Source organism: Vanessa tameamea, chromosome 5 (genome assembly GCF_037043105.1).
Source record: "Vanessa tameamea isolate UH-Manoa-2023 chromosome 5, ilVanTame1 primary haplotype, whole genome shotgun sequence".
In the NCBI taxonomy this organism is placed as follows: domain Eukaryota; kingdom Metazoa; phylum Arthropoda; class Insecta; order Lepidoptera; family Nymphalidae; genus Vanessa; species Vanessa tameamea.
In genome coordinates, this window is record NC_087313.1 from 11417487 (window position 1) to 11442509 (window position 25023).

A 25023-nucleotide genomic window follows, 5' to 3' on the forward strand; every position below is an offset into this window, starting at 1 on the left:
TCATAACAAAAGCTTTCATAATAATACTACTGAGGATTACCTAGAATATATTCTCAAAATGAGCTATTATAATCAATTTAATCAATTAATCTCGAACACACGGTGAGTAACACTTCAATCAAACCCCTACTTAATAAGTTGTAAAATAAACCAGATAAGCATACAAGCCATTATATACCTTATGTCCTCAATATATAATCTACATTTGATTGCAGTGTTATTAAATAAAATATTTTACTAACTGTATTTTCTATGTCACGACTTTAAGTAAACTCTAGTCATAATAGTATTTGTTATGCGTATCACAGATGGACATAATGAGAATTAAATCCATTCCGGAATACTCGCATGGTAGATAGTCGTGAATCGATTCAATCTATTGATTCATTGCTATTCTAAGTCCGGTAGCGCCAATATACATAGTTAATTTATTAATTACAAAGCGAGAAATACCCACCTATGATTAATGCATCCACTGCCTGACAGCACAGATAATTTTAAACATGACAATAATTAAAATATTATAAAAAGTTGTTATGATTTCGAAAATTAATTAAATCTCAAATGTCGTATTGATTAATGGTTACAGATGAAATAAATCGAGGAAGCCGACAACCGTAGTAAGATTGTGTTCGGAGAAATTCCACACACGCATGAATGGAACAGACGCAACACGCGGCACGGAAGAGCAACATATGACACCAATGATCGATCATTGAAACGGTTACATATGCATTACGTAAAATGTGTCTACATGTAGGGCAAAAAGAAACTAGAATCCTTATCGTGTTACACTTCAGGTAATATCGACTTGGAGTTTTATAACGAGTGCACTATTTATTTCCATTATACACTAATAAATCTCTTCGAGCAATATGCCATCGCAGACCTCAAGATACCCTCGGCGGCAGACTTTACAGTAATATTGATTATTTTAGTAGACACTATTTCTTACACACATTATCTGAGCAAGAGGAATAAAGATTGATTACTTGGATTGGATGATTAGATTACTTGGTGGTAGGGCTTTGTGCAAGCCCGTCTGGGTAGGTACCACCCACTCATCAGATATTCTACCGCCAAACAGCAGTACTCAATATGTTGTATTCCGGTTTGAAGGGTGAGTGAGCCAGTGTAACTACAGGCACAAGGGACGTAACATCTTAGTTCCGAGGTTAGTGGCGCATTGGTGATGTAAGGAATGGTTAATATTTCTTACAACGTTATTGTCTATGGGCAGTAGTGACCACTTAGCATCAGGTGATCTATTTGCTCGTTCGCTTACCAATATCATACAAAAAAGATGACCTTATAATATCAAGTTTCCAAGTCCGCGATGTCCTTTGTAATTTTTTTTTCACACAAAGGCGATCTTCCTCAGATTCCTGAACCTTATAGCCTGTGAAGACCTAGGAGATTATGAATATATAGATAACGCTGTTTTTCTTGCAGATGGAAGAAATTTAACTGTAAATATATTATGAATTCATTTTTTATTCGGATTGGAGCATTGTGGTGTAGTAAGCTCCAAAACTTCACATCTTGGGGACAGCAGGCCTTATGTTAACAGTGAAATGTAAACAGGCTGCTATTTTAATTTTATTTGCTAATAAGATAACGTCAGTAAAAGGAAGACAGATTAAAGTGCCAAAATGGTATAATGATTAGTTGGTACAAAGTGTACTGAGTAAGGGTATATAAGGATTAAGTATATTTAAAGTTTTGATTATGCAACTCAACAGCGTCGCTACAGAATGTCGTGGCTAACAAATACATTTATTTTATAAGCTTGTAAAACTTTCGCATGAATGCAAATTCGTATTAAATGTTTGACCATTAGATTTAGACCATTGGAAAGTTCAACGAACTTAAGACTTGATGTAAAACATAATACAAACGTGAGAATATCTCAAAAATATTATATACTAACAAGACGGCAATTTATATATGTATGAACTTGCTTTAATGCCTTTCCCTATCTATCCAGTAGAATAGATTTATATAGTAATATAAAGCTGATGAGTTAGTTTGTCTGAATGCGCTAATATTAAATAATATATTAGATAACTCATAGATAGCTTTTAGATACTATAATTATAAGCAACTATATATACTATAAGTATTAAATAGGAGTTGTTATATTAAAAATTTAAATTATGATACTACTTGGCAGTACAGGGAAAACATGCAGACAAATAACATAAATAAAATATAAAAATTGCACGGACAGCACGTTTGTGGAGATACGAAAAAATATTATAATTGTTTCAGTATTCGTTGTTAGAGTCGCTATCCAAAAACTGAAATCTTAAGTTAGTTTCTATTGCGAAATAGTTTCTTCTCGCGTGTCGCCCGTACACAGGTTTTGGTGGGTACCTTCTTTCTCCTTCTGGTAGTGGGCCCTTTTCTATACCCCACATAACGTGTAAGCAAAATTTCATAATAATCAGTAAAAGCGACAAATAAAAAAAGTCAGACGCATTTATAATATTGGTTAAAATTACGATGCGAAAAGTACAATTATAATATATTTTATCTAAAAGTCAGAATCGGCAGTGTCAGCAAATGAAGGAATTAGTTACCAGTATAATTTCTTAGATTAAATAATAACCAACGACAGCTATGCTGAAATAAAAACTTAACTATCTAAAAATTTACTTTTTTTAAAATAACATTTAATATATTAAAAAGCAAACACTAACCTACACAGAAATCCATAATTATCCATATTATCTTACTAATATTACAAAAGTATAAGTTTGGATGTATGGCTGTTTGTTACTCATTCATACCAAAAGGGCTGAACGTATCCGAATGAAATTTGGCACGAAGATAGATTATAGTCTAGAATAACATATACCCCACATGGTATTATTAGCTTATTTATGATACAAAAACTTATTCTGACTAATACTTATATGTAATTATATAATATTCAGTATTCTTACATAGTATTCCTACTTTACTTTTTGTACTCTTAAATAATAGGTAATTAATTGTTGAATTGTAAACAAGTATAATATACCTTCGTGTTTGGGCTTTTCCGCAACGAAAAAACGGGCCATTGTTGATATGAGTCAACGCTCTCAGAAAATTCTAGAAAGATCGTACCAAAAAATTGATTGTTCGTATAAGAATGCATCGAGCCGGAATCCAGGGGCGGTTAACTACCAATCTTATGACATCCTCTTTAATTTATTATTTATTATTGATACTGACACGTCCTTAAACACATTAAAAATAAAATTAATAAATATATATATAGAAATACGAAATAACAAAATATTAATAAAAATAAAGTAAGTGTACGGTACAGTCGGTACCTACTTATTCATTTCTAATATCTATCCGCTTGTGCACACATTGGTATTGCGTAAAAGGCGCCGGATTTAAAAGACAAATAATAAAACTTATTCGCTTAAAGAACAAAAGCAAATATCTACCATTGAACTTATACATATATACTTAATAACTATCATACTTTACATTGTTAGGAAATTAATCAGTTACTAGTGGGTCCAACGCTCGTTTATTCAACAGATTTTTACAAATTTCGAAGCCTATGACAGGTTTTATTTATTTTATTTCATTGTAAACTGAATAAACCTGTTCGCGCGATTTTCATTTGTTTTTTTTTTTATATAGAGCCAAAACGCCAGTAACTTTTTCTATGTGGTTAGTAACTTTTTCCCGCTCTCTAAAATTAGTTCATGTAAATTTAATAAATTGCAATCAAGAATCCTCTTTATTTTTATGGCTGGAGCTCTTCAAAATGAGACTATAACCGATTTTTTATTTGCAGCTATCATCCCATAATCACTGTGACAAAAATCGGCTTACACTATTAAAATATAAAATGACAGTGAAACTTTGTCTTTTTCAATAATTATCTGCGTGAATTTCAAAACACGTGAATGCAATTTGTTACACATACACGAGTATTTCAATTTAAAAAAGGCCTACAACCCGAATAAAAAAATGTCTATATTTTTTTTATTATTAAGGAAAAACCTCCAATAGCCTGCTTTTATGGTGTACCTACAGCTTTATTCGATGATCCGGAGGATTCATGGATGGATGGACTTGACCTTCACGAAATTCTTCGTATTCGAGGAGCTCGTCCCATTAGATAACTATGTTGTTGATAATAAGAGTGCACTAACTGAGATTAGACTTCACTACTTAGAGCTATAATTTTTACAGCTAGGTTATTTGTTGTAATAAAAGACTACAATCAAATGACTTTTAAAATTCTATGGCAACTATACTTTTTTATAATATGAAAAAACGCATACTTACGCCGTACTTAGCTTAAGCCTTAGACCCAAAATACTAAAGTTTTGTAAGCAATTTAACATAGTTTCATAGTTTAATGTCAACTATGTATATTTTGCAAAATGTATACTGTATATAACTTCAAATGTAAATAATTTATTTTAGTTGTCAAAATAATTAAGCATTTGAGTTATTTTCCACTTTTTCTGTCTATCTTTCTTTATATTAAAGGTACTTTTGTTAGTCGACTTAAAAAATAAAAGGTTCTTCTATATGAAGTAGATAACTAAACCAATAGTTCCAGTGTTATGCTCAGCCAGACATAAATTAAGTAAAAAAAAGAACAATATACGTTTTTAGCAGCAATTTTATACTTCGAAATCATTATCTTTATAATTATAAAACCGCAATTTGAAGGCACTTTATGTTAATACAGTCATATAAAAACATACCATTACTGTTAAGTATTGAGATTCCTATTTTCGAGAACGACTAAGATGAGTTTATGACACATAATTTTTCCACCGATTGACGTAAAATAAAATATACAAATAAATAGCTAATAAATATAAGTTATTATTATTGGATATATACTAAACCCACCTAATAAATCCAGTTAATCTATAATATTAAAGTACACTTCGCATTTAATAATACTGTCTTGATTGTAATTTCAGTTACTAGATAATACTAGAAGAAGTATTATGTAATTTTAATTAACGATGTAAACGTGAAATGATCCGAACATCGTTCTGAAGCGATCAACAGGCGAGTGCTCTAAATATAAAAATAGAAACACAGAACAGTCGTCGACACGTTGAGCCGGCTTTCTTAAAACAGTGATTAACCTTAAAATTAAATGTATTCCTGACAAAAATCGCTGTAACAGGTTTTAAATAATATTTAAAGAAAAACAAAATTCCAAGCCTTAATACTGAACCATGACGCAAGATATTCAGGGATTCTTCAAGAAGTTTCATGATAACATAAACAACGCAATAGACGACGTGACAAGAAATAATTTTGCTAATTTAGAATCGAATTCAAAACGGGTTTCTTACTTGAGCTCTCTGCCGTTTATTAGGAATTACGACCTATCAACTGACGTAAGTGAAGTTCAAGTCGGAGGTGATTTTCCAGTTAAAAAGGAATTAGAAAAATCTCGAACACTCAAAGATGAAGGAAATAAAGCTGTTCAAAAGGGCGATTGGATTAAATCGTTACAATTGTATAACCATAGTTTATTGTTTATGCCACAGAAAGAGAGTAAGTACCTAAATAAACAAACATATCATATAACATATGGAAACTAAATATTTTAAAATGCTGACATAAATAGCAAGAACTTGGTTAGTTTCTTTTTTGCTAATCACAAAGATGTAACTTTCGTAGGGATAAATAATAAAATATCTTAAATTGTTTCGCAGGTGAAGAGCTGTCAATTGTATATGCGAATCGATCAGCAGCTTTAAATCATTTGGAACAGTTTGAAGAAGCTCTTTCAGATATACAACGTTGTCTCTCTTTGGGTTATCCACGTCACTTACGGTATAAAGTTTATGAGAGAAGAGCCCGATGCCTACTCGTTTTAAAAAGGAACCAAGAAGCAATTAAGGCTTTCCAGTAGGTTCATGATACTTTAATGATATCAGCTCACTTTATCAAAATATATATTTCTAAATACAAATTGCAGGGACACGATCAGTGCTTTGGATGAAGCCAACAATTTAAATAAAGAAAAAAGACAAAAATTGAGAACAGATGCAAAACTCATGTTAGAAGTTTTGAATAAAGGGCTAGTACTGGCTGGGAATCCAAAAGATCCGGAATCATTAAAGAAAACTCCACCGAAACCCAAGCTGCCTGGAACACAAAACTCACAATATCCAGCTGCATCTGACGCTATTCAAATTGATTATGATAATGATAAGGGCAGATTTGCTACAGCGAGTAAAGACATACAGGCTGGCGAAATTTTACTGGTTGAAAAACCTCATAGCGGCGTTTTATTGGGTGAATATTGCAAATCGCACTGTCAAAACTGTTTTATAAAGTTAGTTCAATTTCTCAATTATTTCATTTAATATTATTTATTGTTTATCCTTAAAACCGAATTTCAATATTTTCAGATGTCCAATTCCCATACCTTGTCCGAAATGTCCGAATGTAATATTTTGTAGCGAAAATTGTTTAAAAACCGCCATCCAATCTTATCACGGATACGAGTGCCATATTTTGCCACTCCTGTGGAAATCAGGTTGCTCTATAACTTGTCATATTGCTTTAAGAATGATCACTCAAAAACCGAAAGAGTATTTTACGCAAATATACAACGATTTAGAAAGTAAGCCATCAGGGATATATAAAACTGACGATTACAAAAATATATATCACTTAGTTGCACACGAAGACAAAAGGACAAAGCAAGATTTACTTCACAGATGTCAAATGACGATATTTCTACTTAAACTTTTAGAATTAAGCGGCTATTTCGAAGGTAAACACAGAGAAAAAGAAATAGATCCCGATGATATTAAGACATTGGAAATCGGAGAAATATACAGCGACGATATCGCTTTATTTGGTAGCCTTATTTTAAAGAATCTTCAAATACTTCAGTTCAATGCGCACGAGGTATTTGAGTTGCATTGTCCCAAACCGAAAGTGGGTCAATATATCATAAAACACGATGGAAAATCTACATTTTTAGCAGGTGCAGTATTTCCAACTCTCGCACTGTTTAACCACTCTTGTGACCCAGGAGTCGTAAGGTAAAGTACAACAGTATCAAGATCTAAAACAAAATACTCATATAAATTCTCATTCCAAGTACTTTGACCTGTGTTGCAGATATTTTTGCGGTCCCTACGTCGTTGTACGTGCTGTGAAAAATATAAAGGCAGGCCAAGAAGTCGCCGAAAATTATGGACCGATATTTACTACGGTTCCAAAACAGAAACGTCAAGCTGAACTCAAAGATCAGTATTGGTTCGATTGTAGCTGTGTACCTTGTGAACAAAATTGGCCCATTTACTCAGAGATGACTGAAAATTACATGAGATTCAAGTAAGAATTCTAATTCCATTTTTTAAAAAAAGCAAAATACATATATACTAGGTATATAAAGTGTAAGCATTTTTTGCTTAAGTTATAGTAAGTTTAAAGATTTGAAGTAAAAAAAAAAAGTATGTGGATTCTCTAAATTAAAATATAACCTCTTTCAGATGCGACTCTGATCGCCCTTGTCCCAATGTTGTACCAGTGCCTTATGATTGCAAAGAATTTATGGTGCAATGTGGTCTATGTCAACAATATACCAACATTCTAAGAGGATTAAAATCGTTACAAGTAAGTTAATGACAATAATTACGTAGCCGAACTTTTCCCTAGAAACAGGTTTAAGGAAAAAAGGTAACAGTTAAATTACTTAACGCACACACATAATAAACATAATTGATACAAAATACAAATAAATTAGAGCATAACAACTCTTATTTCATAATAATAGTCATAGTAAAAACGGTTTTATTGTCAAGCAAAATGCAATAGGAAAATTATTATGATAGTTTAATACTATATGATATCATTTGTGTATAATGTATGTAATAGGTATATATAAAATAATATCCGCATACGAAAACTAAATTACGAAACCGTTGAAAATTGGAGGACAAATATTGGCGCGTATCACCAATATGTCTGAAGCATGGGAGTTTAAATTGATATATTGTTAGCAAGAACGTTCAAATTAAGCGTTAAATTTTTAGTCACACACATTTTCCGCAAATTAAATTAATTCTTTAAACCGAAATAGCTCTGAACATTTTTTATGTGCTTATAAATTTTTATTATGGCCGGTTCTTTCTAGACGGAAAAATATAGATATTATTTACTTCCTGGTAATAAAAGTTTAAAACTTCGTAAATGTTATCTATAGAACTTGTCAAAAGTAAGCATAAACTGGAGAGGCACCAGGTTTTCATCAGCGATTTAATAGATCCGCCATACAATCAGCTTAATGGTACGGAATTATTGTACATTGTCATCAGTATTACATGTAAATACAAACTTGCAAATCGATATAACCATTAATAATTAGGTAAGAATAAATCTACATTAAAAATTTGCTAATCCAATAAGGTATACAAGAATCAAAATATACATTTAAATTTGTTTATAAAAGCCATCATTGCCCGTGGAATAACACTAGTAGATCATAACCAATATTCGCTGTTTTAACGAGACCACTTTTACTACTGATTTAGACAACACATGAAATAGTTTTCATGTGTTGTATCTATAAATCACCTCGTGACAGATAGTAAAGGAAAATATCGAAAGAAAAACCTACATCTTTAAAAATCCTGCAATATATGTATTCACCAGCCCGCATTGGCGCATTGGGTTAAAAGTGATGCAATAAACTTCATCTAGTAAATCTTCACCTTTGAAGAGAAGCTAGCCTTTTACCAGCAGTGTGACATCCATGCGAGTTAAATTAAATACCGTAAGGAAATTATCGTGGATTAGAATAACAAATATGTTAGTTTCATTTAAACTCATTTCGGCGTCAAAACAACAAAATTTAACCAAAATAAATAAAACGAGCGAACTGCCTTTGTTAGAATCATTAGGTCACCATCGCCTGTAGATATAAAACACACAACTGTTACACCGTCAATGGAGCCTCGGGACATGAGATGCACTAATGTATGCTATAATTACTCTGGTTCATCCAGCATTTAAGCGAAATACTCCCAAAATATTCACACTTAGTGGAAACGAAAAAAAAAAAAACTAATAACTTGTATTATATGATCACAATATTTTTTTTCATAATTGAATGATAAGGCGCTATCGAAGTATCTCAAAAACTTCCATTGAAAATAAAAATTATACATAAAGCACTAAAAACTACTAAAGTAGGACATTTACTTGTTTCGCTACACTAAATAATTTACTCCTTGATAAATAAAATAGCAATATGTATCGTAACGAAAATCGTTATTTAATAAATTAAAAGACCATTTAAAATTATCGATTAGTTTATTACTACATAAAGTATCTGTTGTAGATACTAAATAAAATATTAAGACTAGAATACAAAAATCATAATGCAAGATCACTTGCTTCATGTTCCTAATACTATAAAAAAAATCGAAAACAGATGAAAAAGTTAACGAATACCGACTACGGGCTAATTCATTGCATAGAAGCAAGAAGTCACCAAATATATATCACCAGCCAACACTCGAGACTTGCATAGCACATTACGGTTCCAAGCCGCACTCGGCTGCTAAATCAGGCCATTTTGGCTATCTAATAATAATATATACAATTATAAATTATAATAAATAAAAGCTTGTAAAGAGATTTATTATAAATACATTACATTTATTTAAAAAAAAAAAGAAAAAAAAATTAAAAATATACATGACGTTTCAATTCTTTAGATACAGGTACAACAATATTTGATTTTTAAAAATATTTCACTGCACCCACATTTCTGCAGACTTGAGCTATAGCCCAATCAACATCAGACAGAGCCTGACACAACACACACACACATAAATGCATTATCTTCCTTCGCTGCGCCGTAGTCGGTTTAAAGGACTAATTACTTATTAATACTTCATTTACTTTTTATTATAATAATTATCTCTCGTAATATACACACGTCAATACATATAAACGCCGTACACGACTGTGTGGCAGAATATAGTATCGTTGCGAAACAATTCATCCGTGTAGTAATCTGTCTCGGGATCCCAGATGCATCTTTGTCCGCATTTAAAGCCAGCGCCCTTCATCTCCAATAAGGTTGTCTGAACGAGGATTTTGTATCTGAAAATATTTAAAAAAAAAATTACACATTATTGCGACATCTAGTGGCTTAAGCAGAAACTACTTCTAGGTTACAGGAATGCCCAATAGTCCAATCATTACGTACGTATCTCAGTAGTGGGTTCATCATCTTAGAGTGGGTTCAGTCATTTTAAAACGCATGTGAAACCACTTCTACTGGGCTAGAATTCATCGTGAAAATATGGGTACAATTCTTAATTTATTAGTTAATTGTTATACTGTTTACATTATTGAATATTTTTTTGACAATCTTCGCTTATGTAAGCAGGTTACAACTTGTACGCGCCATCACTATTGTGCTCGACGCGTTTTTTGTATTGATTCTGATTGCTTAGTTTTAATTTGACTACATGTTATAGCGCTGCAGCCAATATGAAGTATGATTGGTACTTCAGAGGACATATAGAATCTTATCATTGGATATGTAATTTATAGGATTACAATAAATTCTATTGTAAAAAATAATCTGGACTATAGTCTTAGGCAGTACTCTATAATCCAACAAATTCGACAGTCCGACACTGTAATAATTTATTTTGAAATCAATTTTATTGTTGACTCGGTAGTATACCGAATAATAATATTGTCAAGAAACTCTCAGTAGAAGCGGATTCGTAGAGAAATACGTATGTAAAGCCATCGTCATGCGTCTACAATTTTTCCTGCCTAGTGAGATTTTTCGTTCCATTGGATTGTGCCATTCTGAGCGCACTTGTGCATGACAAAATATCCTGCTCCGTTGGCGAATCACCCTTTTGAATGGTTGTCGTAACCGAAATCGATCAGGAAGACATAATTTAGTATACATTTATTGTTTCCATCTCATACATAACTACACATCGGGTGAGTTTCAATGACTCGACCGCCACTTATTGTACGTCGATGATAAATGATGATTACTGTGCCAGCAACCTTCAAGCGAAGAGACAAACACCATACAAGATATAAATTCAACGATGCGTAATAAAAAACGTAAAATACATACGAGGCGTAAGAACTGAACTTAAAGGTCTGTACCTGAAGGTACCCAATTTATTTTCCAAATAATTGAACAATTTTTATAAGCCGTATTATATTATACTTACATACAATTAAACTCGTATTTTAGTATATCTACATATATATGTATCATCATCCTCCTTCCCTTATGCCAATTTTACTTGGGGTCGGCGCAGCATGTTTTCTTCTTCCATACTTCTCTGTCAGACGTCATTTCACAAGTAACATTCATTCTAACCATATCGTCTTTCACACAATCTATCCATAGTTTCTTGAGTCGTCCCCTACCTCTATATCCATCCACATCCATTCTCAAAACCTTTCTCACAACATGGTCCTCATTCCTCCGCATAACATGCCTATACCAAGACAGCCGGTTTCCAGATAGCTTCTCGGTTACCGGTGCCACTTTCAAACTTCCTCTTATGTACTAATTCCTTACTCTATCCATTCGCGTAACACCACACATTCCTCTCAGCATTCTCATCTCCGCCACATGCAATTGTCTTTCAGTCATCCCTTTTATAGCCCAACTCTCTGATCCATATAGAACAAAAGGTCGCCTCTTACGGCACCCACGGGTAGAGTTGGGGAGGTCCTATTCTAATCCGGGACCATCACGGAAAATCCGGGACCATCACGGAAAATCCGGAACCATCACGGAAACATATATAATATGTATATATTATATTAAAGTCGAATTTTTTAAAGTTCTACGTTCTTCACACTTGCACAGTTATATCAACTTAATGCAACACATCAACAAAGGCTTTAAATAACGTAATGGAAGCTTATAATCAAATTCCTGGTCGAACCGATCGTGATCTGCAGCCCAGCGGGATCTACGACCTCATATCTGGCCGCCAACATTTCCTACCTATTATGCATTTGTTTTAAAAATATAATCAGTCCACATCCTTCCTATCTAGGGTAGATTAGAAACATAATAAAGATTTCATATTGGAGCATTGTTGGTCATTTCTATATATTTATTTCAAAAATACTTAACACTAAATACAACTCACTTTACTTGGTGGTAGGGCTTTGTGCAAGCCCGTCTGGGTAGGTACCACCCACTCATCAGATATTCTACCGCCAAATAACAGTACACTGTATTGTTGTGTTCCGGTTAGAAGGGTGAGTGAGCCAGTGTAATCACAGGCACAAGGGACATAACATCTTAGTTCCCAAGGTTGGTGGCGCATAGGTGATGTAAGGAATGGTTAATATTTCTTACAGCGCTTTTGTCTATGGGCGGTGGTGACCACTTACCATCAGGTGGCCCATATGCTCGTCCGCCAACCAATGCCATAAAAAAAAAAACTCGTAAATCGCAGAACACACATGCACACACTCACTCACACAAGTCAAAGTGTAAAATAACTGGAGAATTAAGAAATAAATAGTTGATACAGCTAAGTTACCTCTTCATATCAAGATCTTGAACTCTTTGCCTGACTGTGTTAGAAATCATTTTAGCCCAACGCGGTGCTTGATCTGCTCGATACTGGCGATCTGTCAATTGCTCTTTCATTGTTGATAATATTATCGCCTTCACATTCTGAGCTTGAAACCTATAATTTAATTGCACATAAATTCTACTATTATTGACAGTATATATAATTTACAAGGCGCCAGGTTGATATGGGCGATGACTATATACTGTACTATTTTCTCTTTGTATGTTTTTCTACTGGCACACATTTTCATCATTTCTACTTTATAAGAATGCAGCACAGAAATATTTAGACAGCATTAGAAACAAGACCTTTCACATTGTTATAAAAAACATTTTTTTTTAATGTGGCTTTTAATTGTGCCGCGAGGGCACAGTCATTGTTATGTGCGAAAAAAAAAAACAAATTAATTTAAAATATCTTTATATAAATATTACCTACCTGCCTACAATATAACTATAAATATCAAGAGAGAGCTAATAGACAATGGTATTATAACTTACTTTATAGAGCCTTTGCAGATTAATGTGAAATTAAAAAAAGCCACTCAACCATTAAAACCTATAAGTTTTCATATTATATATTTTTTGTCTTAATTGTTATTCTCCATATTTAAAATATTGATATAGATGAAGGGATCATCAATTTAGTACAATATAGTTTATTATGTTATTATTAGTCTCTCTAATTAATAAAGAAAATACATACTTATGACCCAATCGTGGTCGAACTTCATATTTGGGTGGGGCAAGAGGTTTCTCTGCTTCCACAGGACTAAGTCCTGCTTCACTATCACCACTTCCAGCTTGGGCTACTTCTGGCTCCTCGTCTACAACTAAAAATTTTAAAATATTATTTTATGTATTCGTTTTAAAAATAAAACAAATTGAATGCACTTCAAATTAATTTCAAACCTTCTTCTTCATCAGCCATTTTTTAAATTGTTTAGTTGCTCGTTTTGTACAAAGAACTGAAAAAATAAATAAACAATATGTTGTGAAATTAATCAGCATAAATCCATAGATATTTTTAACTGGCCCAGATGGGATTGAATTGAGTAATGCATTACACTTAATTTTAATAACATAGGTGTATTACAATAATTATATACATGTACAAATACAAAGAAGTAATGCTAAATGTAACTAATTTTTTTTTTTGCTTCGTGCCCAGGACACAGAGATTATGTACAAACTTGGTCGTGCAGCAATGGCAGAAGGGAAATATGGTGAAGCCATGAAGAAATTCATTGAGATGTTAAAGCTCTATGATGCTACCTTATCTCCACCATATCAGTCTTATTATGACTGTGTTCAAGACCTCAGACGCTGTATGCTAGCTTTAGGCAATTATAGTATTGTTTAAAATTTGTTCTTATTTATGTGTGCATAACAATAAAACTACTTTATATATTACTAATAAAACTTAGATGATAATGTGTTTAAAGTTTAAACATTAAAGCAATAATAAAATAGTTAAATCTTTCAATTTACAAAATAAAAATACAACCAATAAATATAACATAAACACTAGTATGAAAACTTCTGTCATTTATTAAAATATCCATAATATAGAGAGAAAAAAATTGTACATAATATTTTGATTATTTTAAATATTAATATTTTTTGGTTTCATACAAACAATGTTGAAACAAATAACGGATACCACTACATATTAAATAAATACATAACAAAGATACGTATATGTCAGTATGTAATTGTATATTGATCGAACGCGCAGATACTTATACTGACTACATACTACTTGTATACTAAAGATATACAAAAAATATAATATGAAATAATGTTATTATGAATATATAAACTAAATTATATACAAACCTAAATTAAAAACGTTTCTATGGCAACAAGTGGCAACAAGTAAAGTAGACGACAGAGTTGTGTACTGAGAACTGACAGGCGGAATATGGATCACGGAGACGACGGACAACAAGTACTTTTAACTTTTGTTAACAGTCTATGGCAAATAAAAATAAGAGAATTCTAAAATAACAATTTCATCGTAAATGATGTATACAACTCTAAATAAAAAGATAAAAACTTATTATTAGATTAAAAGTAATTTTAAATGTTGATATAAATGTAGTGTACATTATATTTAAATGTTGCTCCAAAATTTAAGCATAATCTGTATTATCTGTATCTAACAGATTAAGTATTTTTGTTTAGAAGTACTAGGTAGTCGTTTTGACGTATGTCATGGGTATCACGCTAAATTTTTGGATAGAAAAGCATAAACTTAAGTAAAATTAATTTAATTAATATAAAAAAACCTCTGCTAATATATAATGGCTACTTACGACAATAAAGCCTGGCTACTTAAAAATGTACGTGACGCGTTTATTGCTACCGACGACACTGGTCTATGCGAAATTGTCATGGCAGGTGAGGATTTCTCCAAAATATTTCAAAATAAAGCACTGGAAGAGAGGAAACGTGAACGGGATAAAATATTTTATGAACCGAGTACTAGTAGAGGGAAAGATACAGGCACAGATGATGATGAGGATAGAGATTTAGTTACTCGATTTGATCCTTATCCCGATATGGAAGACAGTGATGAAGATGAACCATGCCCCAGCTATCCACGATTTACAGACGAAATGGCTCACAGGTGAAACTAATTACAATCATTTTAATTAAACGAGTCAATGACGATATAGTGTTTTTTAAATAAGAACTCATGTTTTTTGGTAGCCCAACTATTCTAGCTCTCAATATTTTTAAAAAAGCGCTCTGCTATAGCTTTCAGATATTCATTTAATATTTCTATCCACGCTGTTTTGACATAATTTTGATGTTTTTGTAAACTATCAAAATTTATCATAAATACTACTTGTTTTAACATTTTTATTATGTATTATAAACTAGACAAAGATCTAACACAGCACAATGGCTGGATAAAAAGGAACTAGCTTTAAAAAAGGCAGCTAAAATTAAAGTAGTGAAATGGGAAGATCCAGTATCACCACTCACTCCAGAACAGATGGCAGAAGTTTTTGCAAAAATTGAAGTGAAAAAACCAGAAAAAAAGAAATCTTTGTTAGCAGAGCAACTAGAAAACTGCCCTGATCTTCCACATCGTCAATATCTGGAGTATGCAAAGTTTGATGGCACAGCACAATTAGGACTACCTATTAAATCTTTCAAGATATTTATGACAGTCATTCCAGAGAAACATCAGAACTACCCTTTAATTGTATGTGTCATAGCTAATGCTAAGATTAAAGATCTAATTGGTTTCACTTGCTACAAATACAGGTATATCCTTTTATTTGCTAATTCAAGTTTGTTTATTATGATAAATATATCTATTTATTAATAAAAAACTTTAAATATTTTGTAGCAACTCGTATACAATACATTTTTTTCAGCATAGACCATCCAGAAGTAACACTTGGATCTGTGCATGACTATGGGCTTTGTATAGCAGAGGATGACGGAGAGGTTGACTGGGCGTTTCCTTGCCTCGACAACAATGAACCATGCTCGAAATTTGGTTTCACATGTCTTGGACTAATAGATATCAAACGGAAAGAGAATATAGTACATTGTCCTATACCCTATGATTTGAATTCAGCATTCCAATGTTTTCCAAAAGCTTCAGTATCTGGACAAAGTCATGTAAATACGTCAAGACAAAATACAGGGGGAAGTGACACATCTGAAATTATAAAAGCTATGAACACTGTTAGTGAAGGTAATATTCACATATTATTTACATATACCACCAGTTCAACAACTTTATATAATTATTAGTATGTATCAACACATTAAAAAACTGTTTTGGAGCATAATAAATATAGAAAAATGTAACCTTTAGCCTTTTTCTTATAGGTAATAAAGGTATTGGACATCAACTGAGCATAGATGCTTCACAGGATAAACTTTATAGAGTCCAGTTATTACATAAAGTGCGTGCAAACACACCCGTCCAACTTGGAATCACTCTAGATACAGTAGAGGTGGTACCACTAGTAACAAATAAACATGCTTTCTGGGTAAGTTTCTGTGTGTTTGATTTTAATATTTTTATTAAAATATTGCGTTTTTGGTTATAGGGTTTTTATGGTTATAGTATAAAAATGTCTATTACTTAAAAAGTAAATGCAGGAATACAATGTTTTAATGAATTATTTACAGGCACGGCCAAAGTACTTCCTACACAGCATAAATTCAGTAGCATGGTGTCAAATATTAGAGGCAAAAAGCAACAAAACTATATTTAGAATAGTTTATTCACCTACTCATGATACAGCATTCAATGATAGAAATGCTACAGGTAATTCATTGCTCTACTTTTTATAAGAAAAAGAACATGTATGATAGCCAAATACATTTATCATTTCAATCACATGAATAAATATGTTTTAGTTTTAATGTTACATATCATCCATACAGCCACGAACTTGTGTTTCATTATAATAGTGGGTTTCTTTATATAATAGGCATGAATTTGCGTTAATTGTAAGCAGCAATGTCTCTATAATTTTTTTAATGTCCATATCGAATAATTTTATTAATATCCATCAAGTTTCCTACATAATTTATCCATTAAAAACTGAGTGCACCCTTAGTGATGGATTGGAAAATTTCCACAAAACTTATGTTAAAATTTGTAAAATGTATATGAAAAATTAATGAATAATTAATGAATTCTTGTAGTTAATGTGAGTTCATACACAAACACAATATACAAGAAACATGATTTTGAGACTGAACATGATACTGCTAGAAAAATTGTGGAGAAAGTGAATACAATTCTTGATCTACGAAATAGTCCATGTCGTCGAGAATACAAAATGGTGAAAGAGAAAAAACTACAGACCAGAAGAAGTTTTCACACAAAGCATCTAAGTTGAGTGATGGTGTCCTTATTGTTGTTATTAAGCTGAAAGTTCCTGAACATTTTTTTTTATGACTGAGAATTTGAGGTACATTTAGAATTTCTATCAAACCCCATTAAGTCCTAGACGAGCACAATAAGCTTAATGTTTATAAAACAATTCAATTCTTTAAAAAAAATATTAGTTATCATTAAACATATAAAAATATCATAATTCATATTAAGATAACTAGTCAAAAATTATTGTTAAGAAAAATATGTGTAATTAAATTTCTTATTTCAAACATAAGCTGTACCTCTAATTAGCGATATTAAATAGTTGTAATTATTGCTGCCAGAAGAAATTAGTAACTGCCATAAATTTGCGTGCGTTTAAATATTCCTTTTAATTGAATAATTACACTTCTGTTTAATTTGTATTGAAATATAACATCTAAGTAATTGTAATATACAAATGACTTGAGAATGGTCTGAAGTATGTACAAAATATTTATTTGCATTTTTTTTTTATATTTTTATCTATATACATATAAAATACAGTTTGTATTTGATCTTTAAAAGGAATATTCAACGTACACAATCTAGTGTCCAAATATAAGAAATGGTCCATATTGGTGCCTCAACTAGGAAACAATGCATTTTAGCGAGGGTGGAACCCTTTGCTGGTGTTGAGTACACAAGCAAACATTAACTGATTTAAATGATATTTTACTATGAGTTTTACGGAGACAACTGTTAATGTGTTCATAAATAGTGATAAATTAAAATTCTAACAGAATACTTAATTTTAATGATTATATTTTTTTAATATGACTCAATTTCTATTCCTATATACAGAACTAAAACGTTAAATTTAAAGCAATTAATTTTTAATAATCTCCTTAAAACTTAGCGTAGAATATATTGAGAATTGTAAGTAATTAAACATAATTCTGTTGATGTTGTAAAATTATACATTTTTATAATTTTGTAATATTTGATGTGTAATGTAAATAATTGTGTGGGTTATGTTGTTGCTTAAGTTGTCATAACTTATTTTTATTTTTAAGATTATTTTTCCTTTATTTTTTAAACAAAATTCAACACTATTAGATGTAAGATTCTCTGTACTAAAACTAGAATTTCTTATCTTACAGGTAATTAAGTCATTGACATTTATATTCAGTTTCAATTAAATTCCTTAAATATTTTTAAAAATGATGCTATTCTAATTGGAAATCTAATGAAATATAATACAAATCTAATTATTCCAATATCCTGTAATAATTATAATCTTAAAATGTAACTTTTAAATGTAATTTTGTCTAGTGTTGTCCACATTTAAAGATATAATTTTATTATGTTCTATGTGAATCAACTTGTATGAATCTAATTATATATATAAATGAAATATTGAAATAAAATTGTTATGAATGATTATTGAAAGTTTTTATTTAAATTCACCTGAGTATGTAGGTATATAAAAAATATAAATCTAGCAAAAATTTTAAAAGATCCACACAACTAAAATTTTATTCATACTTGTGACAATAAATACAATAGTTTCAACACAGCTTATTGTAAAATATTTAAATTAAGCCTGTGTTAAATATAACAATAACGAAATTATTTATAAGTTTGCATGAATGTTGTTTTGTCTGTTTTAACCCCTTATCATAATATGTCTATTAAACACACAATTATTATGTATTTAATTAACTACATATATTTTACAAATATTCAGTGGATGTGGTAAGAAAACAACTTAATTGTTAGTATTTTTATATATTTACACCATTACAAAGTACTATGTACAATATTTGTACATCTTTAACCTATATACAAGTTAAAATAATTTTATTTTTAAATCCTCATCTTCATTAATCCCATGTTAATCAGTTCTAGAAGTTCACTGATATATAATTGTATAAATACTAAGAAATACATTTAACACTACAAAGGTCCTGAAATTTCCATTTTTTCAATTACATCTTTTTTACATTCTATAAGAACCTTATCCAAATTATCTACAACAGTTACCATACCTTTAACGATTATATTTAATATTTCCAACAGACATGAAAATATTGAAACATCTGGATAATTGTGGAATATTTACATTTTTAAAAATACTTTGTTGTTTATTGGTCGAAAAAAAGCTATTGATATAAAGACTTGATATATGGGCTTAGCAGGCAGCATATTGAATATGGCTATTCTATTTATTAACTTATATATTTAATTACAATATGACATAAAGGTTTTTTACAATTGAACCAAACATAATTTAGTTAATTATTTAGCAATTTAAAAAATATTGGGTAGAATAAAAATTTACTTTGTAAAAGGTGCCCACACCTTTTACTAAAATTTCTGTAACCAAACACTTATCACCTCTGGTTTAGTGATCCAACACAGTAATACAAAGATGGAAAAGATTATTTGTTGCAATCACATCTATGGAGAAACATGCTCATGTCATGAGTAGGTTTAAATATTTTGAACAATGTTAGTTATTTTCTTGAAATTACAATATTGGTCATTCTTTGGGTTCAATTGTACTATTTTCTAGAATATAATCGGTAACTTCATTTACTTTCTCCTCACAGTGATTCAACAAAACATTATCAAGTTCCATTGCTCTTCTGTACAGTGCCTGTGTCTCCTTCACACTTTGGTGTAACTTCAGCTGACTATCAACAATTTTCGTTACATTTACTTTTGCTTTTAAAAAATCTATATCTTCTGTGGATAATGATGAATATGAAATTCTTGTTCTACTTGGAGCTTTTGTTGCCATTTGATATTGTCTGAAATTATATTGTTAATTTAAAATAAGAGTTTAATTAGGCAGAAAATATAGTAAACCAGTTTTCATAAAATTAATGAATACTCACTGTCTTAGATCATGATATTTATTACGTCTGTTATTAACTTCCATCTTCCACTGTTCTTTTTCAGCCAAAAGATTATCATGATACCTATAAATATCATATAATGTTTATATGTAAGTAATATTAAATTGCAGATTATTCATTGCTCAAATATGTTACAAATACCTTAAGAGGTCCTGAGTATGTTTGTCACCCATTTCACTTAACTTTTTGCAAACATTTGAGTCAATATTTTCGACAAAGGCCTGTGGTACTGAAAAAACAATAAATACCAATTTATTGTTTGATACAATTTATCACTTTTACATCGTAGTTATTCCAACTAAAAATAAGCGTAATATGAACCAATTGAACACTCTTCTGAAGTACAAACCAAAAGAATCGCGTCTTTCGAAGAATGTCGAGCGTCTCCGTCGGGGCGGTGATCGAAAAGATTTTTGTTCATCGTTTTCAGTAACAGAATTTTCCATTTTCCTATACGTTTGTAGTCACTAAAACTTATAACAAACAAAACTATTCGTAAAATTCAAAATCATAAATACAAACTGACGTATTTAAACGGACGCCGTTTTTGACATTACACATTTCACGTTCAAAAATATGAACTCAAATACACAACATTATTTTATTCAAATCGTTAAGTTCAAAGCAAATTAATAAATAAAACATTTAAATTTAAAGTGATGCAATCTTTTTATGTAAAAAACAATATGTTTAAAATAAAATAATATAAGGCTACGATAACATTTACTATATACTTTAAACTACGAACCCAAATCGGCTTTGTAAATTGTATGGATACGTTCAAGGTCGGACTTCAGGGCTCCTACTTCCTAGGCAATGCCCGTCTTTTGGTCCCTTTAGTCTCCTCTAACTTTTGAAAACATATTTTTACTATATTATAGATATCAATCATCAATAGTGAAATTTAAAACCATTTGTTTTCAATTTAGTTTTTTTAAGCAATCAATCATGGTTTCTTCAAGCATAGCAAACCTTTATAGGCTTTTTTATTTTTAAATCCTTAAAATATATATTGATAAAAGCATGAACATTTAAGTTTACAAGAGTCATAGTATAATAATAATTATCGGGTCAAAATATAAGTACATTGTTTTTTTTCCATTATAGACTGAGTATATAAAAGCTAAACTTAAATACAATAGAGCAAGATAAGAATACATATTATGAATGAGATATCTATTGTATAAAATAGCGATAAGGTCTTTTCATTTAAAAACAATGAAGTGGGGAGAACGTAGTACAGTTGTCTGGAACTTCAATATCTACCTGAATATTTAGTGCTTACAAATATTATCTAAGATTAGAATGTACTCAAGTAACGCGGCCTATCACGTAAGTAACATATTTTATTATTTGTTTTAATATTTAATATGGTCAACAGCTAAATTTGAAAAAAACGAATAATTCTTCGTGGAACGGATTTTTATAGCCTGACAATTTTTGACGTTTCTTTGCTTCGAGTGTAAAATACAACAGTGATCGCTATTTCTTCGGTAAATATAAGTACATCTATCTACCGCATTGAGTTTTAATCGTGTTTTTTTCTTTGCTTTTGATAAAATAATTGGTTGTTAAAATGTCTTGTTCTCGTAGGAGAACCTAAACATCGATGGGTAAGGAAAAAACGTTTTAGTTTGTATAGGTTTTTTATTTAGTTATACATAATGCATTGATGTATGTAATTTGCCCGTGGTGTTTTTCAACAGAATACAGTGATGGAGTTCAATGAATGTCGTATAAATGAGGTATCGGATCTGGTAGGCATTGAAATATATTCTGATCGATCTCAGACTCCAAGCCCGACTCCTGTTCTTACAACAAATGTATGCTGCGATCTAGAAGACATATTGAGCGACGTACGTAAAAGAACAAACATATCTGATTCATTACAATAATTTTGCTTCAAGAATTCTAAGGACCTTGATTACAAAGTTTTAATGAATAAACTTGATTGGAAATCAATAAGTACTTCTTTTTAATTGCAGTATTTATAAAAGTATTTTTCGGCTTACATTTTTTTACAGCTTTATAGCATTAATAATACATTTTTTTAAAAGAGTATAATTTTATTAATTATATATTAAATTTGAAGAGTGTAAAAATAATATGATGTAATGTTTAATAAACAAACATATTTCTTAAATATTAATGAAAAAATAAAGAAACTATTTTTTTACATATGAAAAATATTCAATAAATCTTTTAAAATAAAGGTATTTAAATTTAAAATAAAGTAATAAAAATAAAATTTAACATGATTGTCCAAAAAACCAACATTATTTTAAATGATTTTCAGGCAATATCGGAGTCTCTTCAAAGCTCCCTCAGAGTGAGTCGCAGTCAGCTGATAAATCAAGAGTTGACGATCCGTCCAGAGGCTAATATTGAATCAAACATTCCAGAAGGTCTAGATCTCTACAAGGTTATATTTGAAGTGGAAAGTGATTCAGATTTTAAAATGAGTGAATTAGAGGGGACCAGTCAGACTAACACAGTGAAGAATCCGGTAAGATTTTTGTTATATTTATTAAATATAAATCTGTAATACTATCAAGAAGACAAATATATAGTTATATTCATATAGTATAATATAGTTATAAACATATTAACTAATGAACATTTGAAAAACATCACACTCAATTTTTGTATTCAAGCTTAAGTTAAAAAACTATATAAATTGTACAAACTTAGACTTTATAAGCTTAAAAAGAAAATGATCTTAATAAGAGAAATCTTATAAATCACAAAATAAAGAAGTTAAGCTAAGGTCTAACTGTTCGGCTTTGCCTGTACTCATTTCCTCTTAAGGTGTAATTATCACACTGATCCAGTGCTGTTGCCCATATAGCAGAACAACATCCAAGATATGTAACTTTAAAATTTTTTTAAATTTAATGCTTGAAAACTGTCACCCTTGATCAGCAGCGGCTATACCCATTGCGAGGCTCCGGGCGGTAGGTCTTTACGAGGCCCCCTGTCCTCGGTGAAAAGTGTGTATATGATTCGAAAGTAGGTCTGGTTGTTTGGTTTAGGTATTTGTTATGTTTGACGAGTGATGGTAAAGTTATACAAATAAATAAAATTGTGTACTTTTAAAATATTTTACATTTAAATAATTTCAAAGTTAACAAATAAAGAATTTTTTTTTTTTAAATGGATGTAGTTGGCGTCTTCCTGAGACTAAAATCTTTTATTAAAGCATGGACCGAGAACTATGCGATTAAAAAACCTATCTTCAAGTGTTTCGAGGTGCGATATTATCAATTATGTTCTGAATTAATGAATTAGTTAACTAACTTTATTTTAATTTACTGTTATTTTATAACCTTAATAAATAATTAGGGATCAAAAACAAAAGTTTTAAATAAAAAATCTATTTCAATTTTGCTTGGATTTTTGCGTGAGGCCCCTGCAAGAGCGAGGCCCCGGGCGATTGCCCTGTTCGCCACCCCCTAAGGTCGCCGCTGCCCTTGATTGACCCTTGATTCAATTAAAATACATATTTTACTGTTACTGTGATACCTCTGATCGCGAGTAGCTTCATATTTTTTTTAAATGGTTCGTAATTATTTTTACCTGTATAAAGAAATTTTATGTTTTTACAACTTAGTTATATATCTCACCATCCTTCTCTTTTTATTTAAAAAAATAAATACTTTCAAAAATCATAAAATATATATTATTTTTTAATATACTTTTTTAATCGGCGATTTCGCCCGCGTATGATAAGATAGGTCAAAATTTAGATGATCTCTATTCCAAATTTAATCCAAATCGGCACTTCAGTTTTTGCGTGATTGAGTAACAAATATCCCTACATACAAAATTTTACACATTTATGGTTTTATTGGGAGAGTTAATTAGAACATAAATATCACTATTAAAACGAAGGCATGTTTTCGTCTTATTACAAAATGTTTCTTTAGTACACGTTGTGTATTTAAATGTGTAACCATCAATTCGATATTATATGATTATAACATTACCTTTAGTATATACATACATATATCTATATAAATAAATTGGTAGACATTTTACATAGCCGAACCCAAAAAACGACTTAACCAACAATAAATATATACATAAAGCTTATACCAGAAGATCATGTTTTGGAGAAATTTTTAGTGAATAATAATATTATGTATATAAATTTACGCTATAACTATAAACAAGTATGAGTTCCATGTTCTTTTTCTATATTATTTAAGTAAAATAACGTTAACTTTACATAATGTAAAATTTTAACAATATATAAATGAAATTTTGTCATGAATAGGTGACATTTAAGTCCATACATGGACACAATATGAGTTTATTTGACCGTAAACTGTGGAACTGGGTCGCCAATTCCCGCGCCAAATTGGCTGAATCAAGGTGACAAACAATACATAGGCTATACAAAGAACATATAATAAGCATAAAACTTCGTATTCAAAGTTATATAACTGATTTAACTGAGTATACTATTGTTTAAGACACGTGTGGTTTTGTTACTTAGAAGGTTTGGAGTGTATTCCATCACGCTGCTCCAATGCGTGTTGGGTGGAAAGATATGTGTCAGAATACGATTAGCCAAGCACGAAATTCGATATATACACACAACTACAACATATATATGCAAATTTACTACATGAAAATTCAGTTCTTTTTTCGACTCGGCTCAG

At 30.7% G+C, this 25023-nt stretch overlaps 5 protein-coding genes across 8 annotated transcripts in view; 3 read left to right on the forward strand and 2 right to left on the reverse strand.

Moving 5' to 3' along the window:
- Positions 1-5061: 5061 nt before the first annotated feature.
- Positions 5062-14070, forward strand: LOC113392489 (SET and MYND domain-containing protein 4). Its single transcript, XM_026628950.2, has 7 exons — positions 5062-5541; positions 5703-5898; positions 5969-6328; positions 6405-7046; positions 7126-7341; positions 7500-7623; positions 13770-14070. Exons 1-7 carry the CDS (start codon positions 5217-5219, stop codon positions 13959-13961), a joined length of 2055 nt encoding a protein of 684 aa, XP_026484735.2. The 5' UTR covers positions 5062-5216; the 3' UTR covers positions 13962-14070.
- LOC113392490 (dynein light chain Tctex-type protein 2B-like) lies at positions 9303-14529 on the reverse strand. Its single transcript, XM_026628951.2, has 5 exons — positions 14438-14529; positions 13511-13566; positions 13305-13431; positions 12564-12713; positions 9303-10119 (listed from the first exon to the last, which is right to left on the reverse strand). Exons 2-5 carry the CDS (start codon positions 13527-13529, stop codon positions 9954-9956), a joined length of 462 nt encoding a protein of 153 aa, XP_026484736.1. The 5' UTR covers positions 13530-13566; positions 14438-14529; the 3' UTR covers positions 9303-9953.
- A 249-nt stretch (positions 14530-14778) lies between these two features.
- LOC113392477 (stress-activated map kinase-interacting protein 1) lies at positions 14779-18881 on the forward strand. The gene is made up of 6 exons (XM_026628937.2): positions 14779-15230; positions 15488-15877; positions 15991-16316; positions 16454-16617; positions 16760-16898; positions 17282-18881. Exons 1-6 carry the CDS (start codon positions 14905-14907, stop codon positions 17476-17478), a joined length of 1542 nt encoding a protein of 513 aa, XP_026484722.1. The 5' UTR covers positions 14779-14904; the 3' UTR covers positions 17479-18881.
- Positions 18882-19210: 329 nt separating this feature from the next.
- On the reverse strand, positions 19211-20920 carry LOC113392382 (uncharacterized). Its single transcript, XM_026628791.2, has 4 exons — positions 20709-20920; positions 20501-20588; positions 20339-20422; positions 19211-20251 (listed from the first exon to the last, which is right to left on the reverse strand). Exons 1-4 carry the CDS (start codon positions 20803-20805, stop codon positions 19981-19983), a joined length of 540 nt encoding a protein of 179 aa, XP_026484576.1. The 5' UTR covers positions 20806-20920; the 3' UTR covers positions 19211-19980.
- Positions 20921-21776: 856 nt separating this feature from the next.
- Positions 21777-25023, forward strand: part of LOC113392364 (rab GTPase-activating protein 1-like) — a 33654-nt gene continuing 30407 nt past the window's right edge. For 3 of the 4 annotated variants that reach the window (XM_026628759.2, XM_026628760.2, XM_026628761.2), the window contains exons 1-3: positions 21803-21972; positions 22066-22215; positions 22656-22865. In XM_026628759.2, the coding sequence (XP_026484544.1) occupies positions 22075-22215; positions 22656-22865 (351 nt within the window). In that variant the 5' untranslated portion in view covers positions 21803-21972; positions 22066-22074. Of the gene's footprint in view, positions 21973-22065; positions 22216-22655; positions 22866-25023 lie in introns of all 4 variants that reach the window. The other variant, XM_064220832.1, reaches the window with a different exon arrangement.

What these genes read in the sequence shown, in the direction of transcription:
- LOC113392490 (XM_026628951.2), bottom strand. An exon ending in CGACCACGATTGGGTCATAA is followed by an intron (nt 12,714 to 13,304) that starts GTATGTATTTTC and finishes ATTAAATTATAG; the next exon opens with GTTTCAAGCTCAGAATGTGA. An exon ending in CAAGATCTTGATATGAAGAG is followed by an intron (nt 10,120 to 12,563) that starts GTAACTTAGCTG and finishes AAATATTTTCAG; the next exon opens with ATACAAAATCCTCGTTCAGA.
- LOC113392477 (XM_026628937.2), top strand. Translation starts at nt 14,905, where the DNA reads ATGGCTACTTACGACAATAAAGCCTGGCTACTTAAAAATGTACGTGAC. An exon ending in TATGAACACTGTTAGTGAAG is followed by an intron (nt 16,317 to 16,453) that starts GTAATATTCACA and finishes TTTTTCTTATAG; the next exon opens with GTAATAAAGGTATTGGACAT. An exon ending in CAATGATAGAAATGCTACAG is followed by an intron (nt 16,899 to 17,281) that starts GTAATTCATTGC and finishes GAATTCTTGTAG; the next exon opens with TTAATGTGAGTTCATACACA.
- LOC113392489 (XM_026628950.2), top strand. Translation starts at nt 5,217, where the DNA reads ATGACGCAAGATATTCAGGGATTCTTCAAGAAGTTTCATGATAACATA. An exon ending in GAAGCAATTAAGGCTTTCCA is followed by an intron (nt 5,899 to 5,968) that starts GTAGGTTCATGA and finishes TACAAATTGCAG; the next exon opens with GGACACGATCAGTGCTTTGG. An exon ending in GAGGATTAAAATCGTTACAA is followed by an intron (nt 7,624 to 13,769) that starts GTAAGTTAATGA and finishes CTTCGTGCCCAG; the next exon opens with GACACAGAGATTATGTACAA.
- LOC113392382 (XM_026628791.2), bottom strand. Translation starts at nt 20,805, where the DNA reads ATGGAAAATTCTGTTACTGAAAACGATGAACAAAAATCTTTTCGATCA. An exon ending in CATACTCAGGACCTCTTAAG is followed by an intron (nt 20,423 to 20,500) that starts GTATTTGTAACA and finishes TGATATTTATAG; the next exon opens with GTATCATGATAATCTTTTGG. An exon ending in AAATATCATGATCTAAGACA is followed by an intron (nt 20,252 to 20,338) that starts GTGAGTATTCAT and finishes ATATAATTTCAG; the next exon opens with ACAATATCAAATGGCAACAA.